Here is a 14,625-nt window from a genome sequence, read left to right on the forward strand (position 1 = left end):
ATATTCAGGATATCTTATTTTTCAGATAGAAATGGATTCTGTGACTGAGCCCAGTCCAGGGAATAAAGGAGGGATTTTAAAAATAAAACCTCCGGAGGAATTTCCTTTCCCATTTCCACCGTACTCAATTCAGACACAGTTTATGGAAGCTTTGTTTAATACTCTCAATAAAGGTATAACGGTTTTGATATCTATTTTTCTTGAAATATGAATACAAAATCTTAAAAATGTTAAACTTTTTTAATTAGATAAATCCTAGCCCGAAGGACGGGAGTTTGTTATTTAAGAAATTTAACCCTCCTCACGACATCTCGCGGCCTGAAAAAAAGGATTTTGCTCAAATTATTTGGAATTTTTTTCCTAAACATTTTCCCTTTACCTTAAAATCATCTGAAGAGTTAGTACAGAAAATTATATTCAGTTGGATTTAGTCTTGATTCTGGAAACATTACATAGTATAAATTGACATTTCGCGGTGTAACAGGGGACTAGGGTTAGTTTGAATTCCAACCAAACTAACCCTTTATACCGGCCTTAATGACTCGATGCAAATATCGCCCCGCCCCTATTCTATGTCGACTTGCTTTCAAAATTAAAGGGGCGACCAGACATTTTACAATACCCGGCCTATCAGGCCTATTTTTATTAGCTACTGCGTCTTCATATGATTTTTATATTAATACACGCCTGAAATTTTTCATTTTTTTTTTTGCTATCAAACCCCTTAAAAAATACTCTTCTTTGAATATTTTGCTTCAGGGGGGGGGGTCTAGCCCCACCCCCGGAAGCCCACCTTAATAACTTTCACATTTAGCCCCTCCCTCAGAAAATGCCTAGTTGCGCCACTGTCTCTCATTATTTATAAATAAACTGGAAATAACTTCTCAATTTGTTCAGGGGAGCTTGGTATATTTGAGTCTCCAACAGGAACTGGAAAATCTTTATCTTTGATTTGCGGAGCTTTAACATGGTTTATTCAATATCAAGCAGCTTATAAACAGCAGCTAGAGGAGCTAGTACAACAGAATAATGTACAGAAGGTAGTTTATATACATAAATATAGAGGAGCTAGTACAACAGAATAATGTACAGAAGGTAGTAAGTTTATGTACAAAACTGATTGAAGAATATACGAAAGAAAGGGAAACAGAATGATTGAAGTAAATGTAAAAAGATCGGAAGGATTTGGGATTGAAAAAGCAAATTATTCTAAGTACTTAAAAAGAAATTAAGAAGAAATTGTCACGCTAGAAAAACCAAGATTTCTTTCACATTAGTAATCATAAAAGGTTTATAAGGTACCGTTGTGAATCGTGCATAGAAGGTAATTTGAAGAAAGCTATATCTGTTCAGGATGATAATGACGAGGATGATTGGTTTGCAGCAGCAGCGGTCAGACAAGAAGTTAATCATCAAAGACTTCAGGTAAAACATTCATAATTAGGGGTATATATTTTCAAGAATAACCCCCCACGGGCCCACCCTCCCCTTACTTTTTATAGATGTGGAGGGTGGGGGGGGGGGTCATTATTACTTTTCAAGCAAATTGGTTTTCCCTTATTTAGCTAATTAAACCCTAAGAAAAAATGTTTCTCTCTGCGAAAAATATCTATTATTAAAGGATGGGGATATGGATGGGGGGAATGATTTTTCAAGAAAATATAAACCCCTGTAATTTTTTTTTTTAAGATGTATATAAACATATATATATTAAGATTTTTAAAGGCAAAAGAAGAACTTGATAAAATCAAGAAACGAGAAGAAAAGGTAATTAAAACAGATTTTAGAATATTAATAAAATTAAATCAAATCTGTTAAAAATAATTGGCAATGGCATATTGTTGACCTGCAGTGGAGAACATACAACTATGGAATAGAAAGGCTGTCTTTAAACAATCTGAGGTGTATTTAATATTGTTCATAATGAAACAGTTGATCTCAAATTGAGGCGTCTTTATATTCCACAGTTATATTGGCCACACTGCACTGTACAAAATCAATAATTTATTAGAAAAAAACTGTTGGACATATTTGATTTTAAATAGTGTTCTTATTTAATGATCAGGTAAAATTTGATAATTTTTGTTTTGAAAGTTTTTTTTGATTTTCAGATTAAGCGAATAGTTGATCGGCGAAAGCATCTGAAGGTTGTTGAGGACCAGCAGAACGTTGACGAGTTCAACGATCTCTTCAAAGAGGTCAAGTGGATTAAGAAGGCTGTGAATAGAGAGCTTTCACAGGTGAAACTTCTTCGTTTTTATTTAATTATATTTTTTTCGGATGTTCTTTTTATAAAGAACTAAAGATCTAATGCACAAGAATTATGAGAGTATGGAACCTTTGTATTTTTAATCCCCCGAGAAAGCTCTAATTATGCGGATACAATATCTAGCTTGACGGATTATGGTCCAACCAATCAAAAGCCTCAAAACCCCTGCTCGCAGCAAATGGAAGATCGAGATAATACGAGTCAGCTGTTCATCACAGATTAGAATAGGCACTCCATCACTTTAATTTAAAAGTTTTGGCTGTTGATATAAAGTTGTAGTTCAGTACTTTTTCATGTAAAAGTATTAACCTTAAAATAAGGAATAAAGATTTTATTATAGAATTATTATGCAAAATAATATATATCCCTGGAATTATTTTTGAGGTGGTTAATGAATGAAAAAGGTCGTGTCAGGCCCATATTGAGCTATAATATTCAGGGAGTTGGAGATGAAGATATTCTTCTAGAAGATTACAACAGTGAAGGAGAAGAGGAAGATGAAGAAAATGTTAGTTTTCTCTTCATTTTAAATTGTTTGTTTGTTTATCAGACTTAAATATACAATATTATTTCTAACTAGCTAAAGGGCCCGGCGTTGCCCGTGGGAAAAATTATTTGAAAATAATTTAATTTCCCCCAAAAAATCAGTTCCGCGTAAAACCATTATTTTTAATATATCTACAGAGGAAATTATGATTTTTAAAGAATTTTTTATGAATTCCCATTGGTTTAACCATTTGTTTGTAGGACCCTGATGAACCAGATAATAGACTCAAGATATTCTTTACATCACGTACTCATTCACAGCTCACACAGTTTGTCAGGGATATACAGATCTTTCTCTTCCTTCGTATTATCCCTCATGAATTCTTTTTAAACAAAAAATAAAAATGTGACATAAACATGTTCAATTTTTACTTCTTTTTGATGCCTTATTTAAACAAATCCTTTATTTTTATTTTTATTTTCTCTCTTTTTTTTCCAATAAATCCACTATTTAAAGATTCTATATCATAGAGAAGTTAAGAAAAGTCCTTTCGGGAAAGATATTTCATTAGGTAGGTAATGAATTATAAATTACGTTGTTTGGTGTTATAATATTGTTGTTTTGTGTTATGATTTTGCTGTTTGGTTTATGACCTTGTTGTTTGGTCTTATAATTTTGTTGTTTGGTGTTATGATATTGTTGTTTGGTGATATGATTTTGTTGTATTGTGTTATTATTTTGTTATTATGATTTTATTGTTTGGTGTTATGATATTATTGTTTGGTTATAAAATTTGTTGTTTGGTGTTATAATTTTGTTGTTTGGTGTTATGATTTTGTTGTAAAGTGATATACTTTTATTGTTTGGTGATATAATTTGGTTGTTTGGTGTTATGATTTTATTGTTTGGTCATAATATTGTGTGTCATGATTTTTTTGTTTGGTGCTTTAATATTGTTGTTTGATGTTATAATTTGGCTTGTCTGGTGCTATGATTTTGTTGTTTGGTTATAACAATTTTTGTTTGGTGTTTTAATTTTGTTGTTCGGTGTTATAATTTGGTTTTTTGGTGTTATTATTTTACTGTTTGGTTATAAAATTTGGTGTTAGGTGTTATGATTTTGTTGTTTGGTGGTATAATTCTTTTTTGTAATGCTTGTTTTTGCATGACCGCATAATTTTGTTGTTGATTGTAGTAAGTCTGGCAAGCCGAAGTGTAATGTGCATCAATCCCTCAGTTAAAAATCTTCATTCACAGGTAATAGGCAATTAGAAATTGTTCCTTACTGTGCAAGGAATACATATGTTATTATAAAACTAGCTGAAGTGCCCGGCGTCGCCCGTAGAAAAAAAATTGAATTTTGAAGATACAGAAATGATTTTTGAAAAAAAGTCGTAATATTTTCGCCTTTGTTACTCCCCGGGCACCCGTGGGTTCTCTTAAAAAATGTTGGCCCATTCGGTCAAGCCGTTTGACCAGCGATAGCTAAAAAATAAATATAATACTAATATAATTAAATGAGCAAAGAGAAATATTATATAGATTTGTCGTGCAAGGTGGGGGGGGGGGGGTGTGTTGTGTTCTTCAAGACTTGTGAGGGGCTTTCAGATCTTATCTCGCGTGCTTTTAGTTTCTTAATGAGATTTCTGATTAACACGGATCCATTATCTATATCCATATCTAGAACATCGATTTATTCGTTTTCAATCTAACAAATTATCTTTTTGAACTTAAATTCTGTTAAATATCAAGACTACAAGCTTTAAAATAAACAAAAAATGATGAATTTAATGATGCACTCAGTACAGTGTTTAATATTTACTGTTTTTTATTTTTATTTTTATTGATAATTTTACCATTATCTTTGTAAATTAGTCAACGTTTTTAGGCCGCAATTAATGAAAAATGTCTCGAACTTGGGAAGAAAAAGTCTAAATCCACCAAAATCGACACGGATGAACTTACAGTTAAAAAATCAAAATCAGGTATAAAGAAATAGTTATAAATAGTTATCCTTGTAACAGACCTAGTAGTATATTTAACAATGTTTAGGTGTGTGTCCCTATATTAGACCTAGTGGTATAGAGAATCTAAGGGATGATGCTATCCTTGGTATTCATGATATTGAAGACCTTGTAGAGTCGGGGAAGAAATCTGGTAGTTGCCCATATTATGCATCCAGGTAACTGAAAAATGTAATTGAGCTAAGGCCTGAACTTGTGTATCGTTAAGAAAGCAGTTTTTTCTATTTTGTGGCTCAGTGGGATATTTTAATTCTTTTTGGATATCTGTAAAAGGTCCGAGGATTCAACAAAATGACTTGTATTTTAAAGGGATTGTAATCGTAATTTCAAATGACTCCATTTAAAGAGGATTCACAACGGCACCCTCAAAACCTTTAAGTGAAGCAAGGATGTCAGACTTATCCTTATTAATCTACAAAAGCACTTTTAATAGTGAAACACTTCGTTTGCAAGCTATTGTATATTTAAGAAATATCGATAATAGTGGCGGAAAATATTTTCTTTCGAATATTAGAAAAACTGCATTTAACGTCAAAAATACAGTATATTCATTTTCAATAAGTTAACATAAGATCTCGGTACTTAATAATTGCACAAGGGTTGAAAGGGCACCGTTGTAGAACAGGTATTGCCCTCTTAGCATGGAGGGTCACTTGATCTTATGCTTACGGACGTTTAATCGCTTAAAATTGAAGTTCGCATCATGGATATATAATAGATGGCTATATCATAGTCGAGGTTTGATGTAATTTTTTCGCTGGGGTGTTATGCAGTACATTAGACATTGGACCCTGGAACTTACAACTTGTCTTTGGTTTTCGTAAAGTTAATAGATGTCAAAGGAGTAAAGAAAAACATTATAAGTCATTAAAACTTGATAAGATTTAGCCTCCTTCTTTGTATTATAAAAATTGTTGGAGATATTTATATTTAATATTTTGAATTTTAAACAAATTTCTCAATATCTTGGTCAATTCATAAGGTACAAAAACGGCAGACCACATTTTGGAGTTCTAAAAACAAGGCGCCTTTGATGCTACCAACTCTTTGAAGAAAATGCTATAATCACAAGATTTAAGCTACAGTATCACATTTCTGCTTACTCCAGGGCCCACTATCTTCCTAAGTTTTTCTCTAATTTGGACCCTGAACTTCACCTCAAATTTTTTAAAAGTAGAAATTATTTTTACAGAATGAACAATAGCCAGAATAAAAATTTTTTATAGTAAAACCTAAAATTTGCTATGCAGAGGTTTTAGAAATTTTCTAAAAATATCTAGGGTCCACTGAGATATAACAGCTGCGTAGTAGACCCACCGACAAAGTTACATGTACACTAGCCCAGAATAGTATAGATCGGTAGATAGAAGCATACATATATGCGGGCCGTGGTTTGCATAGTGGAAATCAAGTGTAAAGGTTTGTGGATTAGCGTTTTGACATTCAAAGTTCTGTCTTAGAGAGAAATAACAGAAAGCTGGCATTATTAATAATTTTGTTGTATTTTCTAAACCGGTTTCAGGGCTGCTGTACCGCTCTGCGATCTGGTTGTATTACCGTACAACACGCTACTCCATGCCGGTACACGGAAAGCTGTTGGTGTCGACGTAAAGAACAGTGTTGTTATTATAGATGAGGCACATAATCTTCTAGGTAATTACTAATTACAAGTAATATTTTAAGAAAGAGGGTTTGTTTGAATGGCAGCGCAAAGTATTGGATAAAAAGAGCTAATGTAAAATGACTGTACATAAATTCAAGTTACCCTCCTTTTTAAGTGTTAGATGCCCGATTCTCAATAACATCCTTTAAACATTTGTCTGCGAGAGATATACTTGGTTTTCTCTCAAGATGGACATTTAACCTCAATAAATTTAATATTGGGTCACTTAAAATTATTTTGACAGTTTCTTTAAATGTTTGTATTTCTTCCAGATATTGAAAAGTAAATTTGAAATCTGGATATTTCTTTAAGGAATGTCATTTTTAACTCTTAATATCTAGAGAATGTTGATTTCTTAATTTAAATTCTATTCAGTGTGTAGTGTAGACATATTTTTTGAAGATCCTAAGAAAAAATTTATCGAACATACCAAACTGTTTTTTTTTTGGCGGGGGGGGGGGGTTTTCGAAAAGGGGGGGTTAATGTTTTTTTTCAAGAAAATATACACCCCCGATTTTATTTTCAGAAACAATCACGGGTATCCATAGTGTGGGTGTGTCTGGTCAACAACTCAGCTCCGCCTACTCACAACTCACTCAATACAAGAATAAGTATAAAACTAGGCTTAAGGTAACGCCTCAGAAAAGACAGGGGTGTATATTTTCTGGGATAAAACGTCCCCCTCTTTGAAAACCAATTTTCCCCCAAAAGTTAGGTATGTTTTTAGGGCGTTTTTGCTGAATGGGGGAAAGTAATTTATTTTAAGGAAGAAATAAACGATTTTTTGGATTAAGTATTTAAAAACAGTAAAAATTTGCCTTTTCTAGAAAATCATGAAAAATAATTCCCCCTTCTTCCCTTTTTAAAAATTATACACCCCTGGATAATAGAGGAATTATAAAGAATGAATTAAAATCATGAGGGTATTGTACTGGAAACAAGGATAAAGTAGAGAGGAAGAAATAATGAAAATAAAACAAAAATATTAATTTGTACGTTGTTGTATTTTTTGAGAAAAATAGCATCTCGGGAATCTAATTAGAAAATGAAACGGATTAAATGGAAAATGCAAAGACATTTTTGTTGTTTTATTTTTAGGCGAGTAACCTACTCTATATTAAACAAATACTTTTTGTGATTTCGAGCTTTATCAAGTTCTTGGGAGGTTCCCCTGGTAAGGACCCAACCCTTCCTGTCGGCACTAGGTAATGTCTATAGAAATTTAAAGTACAAAATATGTGTTTCCATTCTTTACTTAATTTTGTTCTAAGGAAAATGAAGACTAATCTTTTTTATTTTACCCTGAGATTTTGTAAATTTTTGTTTTGAGTTTTAATTTAGTTTGATTTTAATCTTGATGAAATTTAGAGAAGAGACAAAGTTGTCAACTGTCTCCGAGTTCTTGGCTGACACAGATACCTACAACCAGAACCTTCTCAAGCTCGTCAAGTACTGCAACGTCTCCCAGATATCACACAAGCTCCAGGGATTTGTAGAGAAGTATAACCCTGCCGTGGACCCAACCAGGGTGGAGGAGACGAAGAAAGGTGTCGGCGCTTTCCTGGAATCTATTCAGAAGAAGAATCAGGATTCGCCTAAACAGGAGATAAAGACGGACGGAGAACCTCGAAAGCCAGGTTCCTCTCCGCTCCTGGGGATAGTGGAGTTCCTATCAACTCTAGCCACTAATTTCGGGGACTCAAGGATAGTGATTAAAACTGGTTCAACACTAGCTGGGGCTGGGATTCGGTTCCTTCTGCTAGATCCAGCAACTCAGTTCAAAGGGACAATTCAAAAGAACATTTTTAAAATATTTAGATTTTTTTCATAATTTGATAATTTTCACAATTACTCGCCTCAAGCTCTAATTTCTCATTATTTTGTCTCTCAAATATGGAGATCGACCATTAATATATGAAACAATCACTTCTCAAATAATCTGAAATATTCTAAGAATTACATCATCATGTGTCAACGATGAAGAGATTAGAAAACTTGAGTTTTAGGCAAGTAATCAGTAATTAATTACTTAATCTTTAATTTCTCATTGTTTAAAAATAGCTTTTACAAGTATATTCTATTTTTTGGGAGTCTATGGGGGGATTCTGCTAGATCCAGCAACTCAGTTCAAAGGGACATTTCAAGAACATTTTTAAAATTGTTTAGATTTTTTTCATGAGTAATGTTTAAATTTGATCATTGTTTATAAATAGCTTTTGCAATAGCAATTGTATTCTATTTTTTGGGAGTCTATGGGGGGCGGTAATTTAAATAAGACGTGATAACTATTTTTATGGAGGACGCTTTAATCGAATTGTCTTGTGCAGAGATTGTTCAGAGTGCGCGTTCTGTGGTAGTGGCCGGAGGAACAATGCAACCTATTGACGAATTCAAGCAGCAGCTGTTTATCGCCGCTGGTGCAGATGCCACGCGTATTTCTGATTTCAGCTGTGAGCACGTGGTTCCAGAGGATCATCTACTCCCTGTGGTCATGTGTACAGGACCTACAGGGGTACAGTTGGATTTCAGTTTTCAGCACAGAGATAATCCTAAACTACTGGGTAAAATTTTCTTAAATGTCAAATTATTTTCTTTAGTAAAATATCCAATAAATTTCATCATGTCACACTGTTGGCGACATACTAAAATTATAGTTTTAAATAGTCGAATGAACATGAAACAGAGCTATTGTGCAGTGTACACTGCACAATAGTGTAGAGAATTCACTTTAAAAGTTGATTTTAACCTACTGGTAAAATTATCTGTTTTTTAACAACATTTAATACACATTGGATTAACATAATGTCGTCTTCCTATCCCACAGTTTTACGATTCCTACTGTAACAGAGTAGAATATTGATTCAACTTGCTCTAAATGTTGTTATTTCCAGGTTCGACTTTGATTCAATCCAACTAAGACTTTATTTATCTTGACAGAGAATGAAGACTGATTGTATTTAAGATGAGCTGGGAAGAGTTTTGCAGAATTGTATTGCTGTAATACCAGCTGGGCTGGTCATATTCTTCCCATCATACGACTACGAAGAGAAAGGAACTTCTCTAACTTGAAATATTAATAAATGATTTATTTTTCACTTGCCGAGGATAATTTTTTACCATATTTTTTTTTGACGTAAAAATGCAAAAACCTTGGAAATCTAAAGGAATTGAATAACAAAGGGAAAAGGGAATACAAATGATAAGACAAAAAAGGAAAAGATTAAGCGGAATCCTAGTATTGTGCAGTACCTAGAGTTAGAACGGATGAATCTGCAGTGTATAAGCACATGGAGAAGGCTGGATACCTAGACAAGATAAACCAGAAGAAACTTGTCTTCAGAGAACCCAGAGGAACAGGGGACTCAGATAAGGTATCTTGATTATTACTAAAAGGTGTTTATTTTTACATATTTTTAAGATTTTTTATGTACTTTGTTTTATTTTTTTATGCACTTTTGAGTCTAAATTGACCAAGTTCTGGGAAAAATCAAGTTGATTTTTTCTTCTATAGAGTATAGAGAGTATAGATATGCATGCACAATAGTTTATTTCAAAACATTACTGTCGGTGCGAAAGAGGAAGACCAGAAAANGGCCCCCCCCCCCTGCCCCTTCTCCTCCTTCTGATGATTTTACTATTTCAGAAAAGGTTAGATATGATAGATAGATAGATATATAATCATGGGTGGTTGCTATATTTCAAAAGGGGGTTCTATGGTCTATTTAATAATGAATTAGCAAATATTTTGTTTCTAGATCCTCCATGAGTATACACGAACAGTAAAGATGAGAAAAGAAGGGACACAAGGTGCAATCCTACTTGCAGTTGTCGGAGGCAAGATGTCGGAGGGGATCAATTTCAGGTTAGTAGCTAGCAACGTTTATTATCTTACAAACCTGTTTTTATTCTCGTATGTTTCCCCGAAAATTGGATTGGTTGGTAAGATTTGTAGATTGTTTGGTTGATTGATTGTTTGGTTGGTTGGTAGGTTGGTTGGTTGGTTGATTGATTGATTGATTGATTGATTGATTGATTGATTGATTGACTGTTAGATTAATTGATACAATAATTTGTGTAATGATGTGAGGAATGCCGTATTTCTATCTTTCAATTGTAAGAATTGATTAATTTATTTAAGGCTCTATCAGATCTCATCTTTTCTAATCTTATTGATATCTTATTGATTGATTCATTTGGCATAATAATTGATTATTTAAATGATTGATTGTCTAGTGATGAGTTAGGCCGGTGTGTGATGATGGTAGGAATGCCGTATCCTAACCTTCACAGTCCTGAGCTGAAGGAAAAGATGAACTATCTCAACAACAACGTGGCAGCCATCAACGGGAAGCTGGCAGGTTAGGTTCACACTTCTCCAAAACATAGTCTTTCCATACAATACTAAAACCAACATCAAAGGGACTGTCGGCGTAATTTCAAGTAATACATCATTTATATAGATGCATGTCTGATTGACAATGATACCCTTTGTCTGGTTATCTCGATGACCTAAGGATTACTCCATTACCAGCTAAAGTTTAAGAGTATTGTAGTAAGTCGGGCATACCACTTTATAAATGGAGGGTAAATCATGTAAACAGTCCCTTTAAATGAATTAGACATATTTTAAATTATATAAAAAGTAATCAGCGTTAATTGATCGGAGTTGGCGGGCCAGTGAACAAAGTTTAAGTACATATTGGATTTGAAATCCATCAAATAAAGCCGAAAGTTTATGTGTAGAAAATATTAACATGCTCAGCATTTTATGTTCACTGTACAATGCTTGTGTGTACAGGTCAAGTACACTATGAGAATCTGTGTATGAAAGGAGTGAATCAAAGTGTAGGAAGAGCTATCCGTCACAGAACAGATTATGCTTCAATTCTATTCCTGGATCATAGGTAGGTAACCCAACTAGAAGTTAGAACGAACCTGCCATTTCCAAAATGTGGTTTGCCTTTTTCGTGTGTTTAAAATTTCCCAGAGATATAACGAATTTTGGTTAGATCTCATGTTATTTAAGGAAACGAAAATCTAATTTTGAATGAAAACATCCATATCTTCTTTGATTTTGAAAGCAAAAAAGGCGGACCACTGGCTATTTTGTGATTATTGTTTCATCAATCACATTTGTAAAATTATTGCCGTAAACTATTTGAAAAATTAAAGACAATAGTAAAGTTGTCTAATTAATTGGATGGTGTATCTTTCGACCTACGCAAATTCGCTATACTCCACTTCTAACCTACGCCAAGTCCGCTATACTACACATCCGACCTACTAGCACGTAGTTTTAGTTTAACAGCGGCTATATGGACTTGTGGCCGCAGCGCCCGGCCCCCTAGCCTGTCCTAGCCGTAGCGCTTGCGGCCCAGAAATTGTCTTTTAACCTAACCTAACTCTCAAATAATACAAAAATAAACAGCTGGCGTAGGTCCGATATTGCAGTAGGTCGGAAAGTTAGTAGGTCAGAAGTTCAGTAGGGAGGATGTTGCGTATAAACGATGTAACATTATCAATTAATTGTCAATTAATTCCTGTTCTGAGTGACTGCAGAGCCTAGCTAGTTAATTTAATTCTAAATTGATTATTTACTTCTATAATTATTTCTCTATATTTGTTGTATTTTGTATGTTGAATGTGCATGATAACTTCAATGATAAGGTTGACAATAGGACTATATTCAACTAAGGATCTTATCTATAAATAGAGCGGGTGTGTGAGAGGGCTCTGGAATTAGGTAGAACTAGTTTTTATACTCACCAGTTCAATTCCATTTATGCAAAGGGGAAGACTCAAAGTTTTTTTTGTGAAAGGGGGGTGGGAAGGGGTAGAGATATGTCTACAGCCCTATAAAGCTCTTTCTCATCTCGCCATTTAATTGTTCTAGTTTATATTTGTCTTCACTAACTTCATCCCTGCTGTTTCTACATTTTTGTTTTAATTTATTTACTGAGAAGATAAATTTTAGTATTTACATAAAAAGCAAGATAAAAATTATGTGAAGTCTGTAAACTCAGTAGTCCAGGAAGTGTGTAAAGGTTTAGTGCATAGCGTTAGTTAAATGTTGATGATACACTCTCAATACTTTTGAAAAGTGATTCACTTGTTAAAATATAATAAAGATTGTTCAAAACACTGTCATGAAAGTGAATGCTTGAAACTGTAAACAGATACAAACGTACAGTACAACATTGATTACGGAGCTCAATTGTATTGTTTAGGTACAGTACAAGCACTGTGCACAGACACAGCTATTAGTGAATTGGTTAGGTACAGCAGAAGTACTGTACAAAAACCCAGTTTTAGATTGTTTAGGCACCGCAAAAGTACTGTACAAGAGCAAAGTACTGTACCAAAACTCTTTAGCGAATTGTTTCGGTACAGCAGAAGTACTGTACAAGACCTCATTAGTGATTTGTTTAGATACAGCAGAAGTACTGTACATGAACATATTAGTAAATTGTTTAAGTAAAAGCAGAAGTACTGTACAAGAACTCATTAGTTAATTGTTTAGGTACAGCAGAAGTACTGTACAAGAACTCATTAGTTAATTGTTTAGGTACAGCAGAAGTACTGTACAAGAACTCATTAGTTAATTGTTTAGGTACAGCAGAAGTACTGTACAAGAACTCATTAGTTAATTGTTTAGGTACAGCAGAAGTACTGTACAAGAACAGCTCCCATCTTGGATAAGAAAGCAAGTGAGGTATTTTATCAACTTTATTTTTTAAGTTCCACATTGCTACGAATTAATTTTTCAGTGGTAAGGGAAAGGATTGTGAGATACAACAACAACCTATTTTTATATTTTTTGTTTAAAATTAATCATGATGGATTGACAATACGAAGGTGTCTACTCTACCTTTTGTATTTCCTTTTGTAATTTTTTATCTTTATTTTGTAGAAGATTTGAACATATTTTAAAAATAGGTACCAAATTAGATCACTTAGTACAACGATTTGAAAGGATGGTTTAGTAAAAAATCTAACTATTCACGTACAACTATTTTAAAGAATGATTTTACTTTTAAAGCTTTGTTCCATTTGATTTGGACTTATCCTTTGAAAAATTGGGTCAGTTTCAATCGACATTTTATTTTTTTGTAATTTAGGGTTCATCCAAAGTTCGGTCCAGTCCTGGGAGATCTCAGGAAGTTTTATAAATCAAGAACAGAAAACTCTCTTAACCAATAGGATACATATTTGTTCTTATCATAAATACAGCAAGGACCAATACGCTTATACATGCATGTACAGAACACTGCAGTATAACAGTGTACATACTGATATATGTATGATTGAAATTATGTGATAGAAGTACCTTAAATAGCCATTCATTTGTATTTCTTGTTAAAACCATTTACAAATTTTAACTAAGTCATAACTTTTTATACTTTTTTTATGACGACATTTCTGTACGGTTATGTTTCAGAGTTGACGATGTCGGACGTGTACAGTCCGCCGGATCGGGTGGTGGTGGAGTCCCACTGTAAGGGGATGGATGAGTACAAGAAGATGTACGACGAGAGCATAAAGCAACCGCACAAGTAAACTTTTATTTTTTTAACTAATTTTTCACATCTTTAATTAAAGGTGTTAATATAGTCGCTCTCAAATACTTTCCAGCATTATTCAGTTGGATTTTTTGTTGTTAAATGTTGACTAGGATAAAAGGGATCTTAAACCCCTTTTCCAAAATTAGATTATCATGGTAGAATAATACTGCTAGAGATCTGCGGAATAAAACAATTAAATTTTTTAGATTTAAATATTCATCCTCAAGAAGTCCCTCTAAAATTAGAACATACATTGATAACCGGAAAGCTCTGGAATAGTGAGACGACATTGAGAATCAAGTTTTAACTTTGAAAAGTCCAATAACCATGAAACACAGCAATTATGCAGTGTAAACAGACCCGTTTTACAAAAAAGCAATTTTTATAAGTGTTTGGTAAAACTATTTGCTTTGTAACACCATCAAATACACCTAAGTATTACTATAATGTCGTCTTCATATTCCATTGTTTTCTGGTTATCACTGTACTAAAGATTGAATACTATAATGTCGTCTTCATATTCCATTGTTTTCTGGTTATCACTGTACTAAAGATTGAATTTGCAAAATAGTTTACAATACTTCTCATTTTCATTTAGTTTAACTATTACTCTTTTTTTA

General features: G+C 33.4%; 2 protein-coding genes across 3 annotated transcripts in view; both read left to right on the forward strand.

Moving 5' to 3' along the window:
* Positions 1–13,882, forward strand: LOC111702580 (ATP-dependent DNA helicase DDX11). Its single transcript, XM_023474319.1, has 23 exons — positions 1–173; positions 898–1,040; positions 1,354–1,425; positions 1,726–1,767; positions 2,112–2,240; positions 2,709–2,777; positions 3,017–3,093; positions 3,287–3,327; positions 3,952–4,013; positions 4,645–4,741; positions 4,809–4,938; positions 6,303–6,433; positions 6,970–7,073; positions 7,542–7,648; positions 7,812–8,227; positions 8,771–9,004; positions 9,406–9,495; positions 9,720–9,814; positions 10,199–10,305; positions 10,677–10,801; positions 11,242–11,347; positions 13,099–13,155; positions 13,562–13,882. The coding sequence occupies exons 1-23, from the start codon at positions 32–34 to the stop codon at positions 13,641–13,643; spliced, it is 2,658 nt and encodes an 885-aa protein (XP_023330087.1). The 5' UTR covers positions 1–31; the 3' UTR covers positions 13,644–13,882.
* LOC111702579 (acetyl-coenzyme A synthetase) overlaps positions 13,839–14,625 on the forward strand; it is a 17,952-nt gene continuing 17,165 nt past the window's right edge. For both annotated transcript variants that reach the window (XM_023474316.1, XM_023474318.1), the window contains exon 1: positions 13,839–13,996. In XM_023474316.1, the coding sequence (XP_023330084.1) occupies positions 13,851–13,996 (146 nt within the window). In that variant the 5' untranslated portion in view covers positions 13,839–13,850. The remainder of the gene's footprint in view (positions 13,997–14,625) is intronic.

The sequence above is a fragment of the Eurytemora carolleeae genome, unplaced genomic scaffold, assembly GCF_000591075.1.
Source record: "Eurytemora carolleeae unplaced genomic scaffold, Eaff_2.0 scaffold257, whole genome shotgun sequence".
Classification (NCBI taxonomy): Eukaryota; Metazoa; Arthropoda; class Copepoda; order Calanoida; family Temoridae; genus Eurytemora; species Eurytemora carolleeae.

What these genes read in the sequence shown, in the direction of transcription:
- LOC111702580 (XM_023474319.1), top strand. Translation starts at nt 32, where the DNA reads ATGGATTCTGTGACTGAGCCCAGTCCAGGGAATAAAGGAGGGATTTTA. An exon ending in CGGGAAAGATATTTCATTAG is followed by an intron (nt 3,328 to 3,951) that starts GTAGGTAATGAA and finishes TGTTGATTGTAG; the next exon opens with TAAGTCTGGCAAGCCGAAGT. An exon ending in AGTTAAAAAATCAAAATCAG is followed by an intron (nt 4,742 to 4,808) that starts GTATAAAGAAAT and finishes AACAATGTTTAG; the next exon opens with GTGTGTGTCCCTATATTAGA.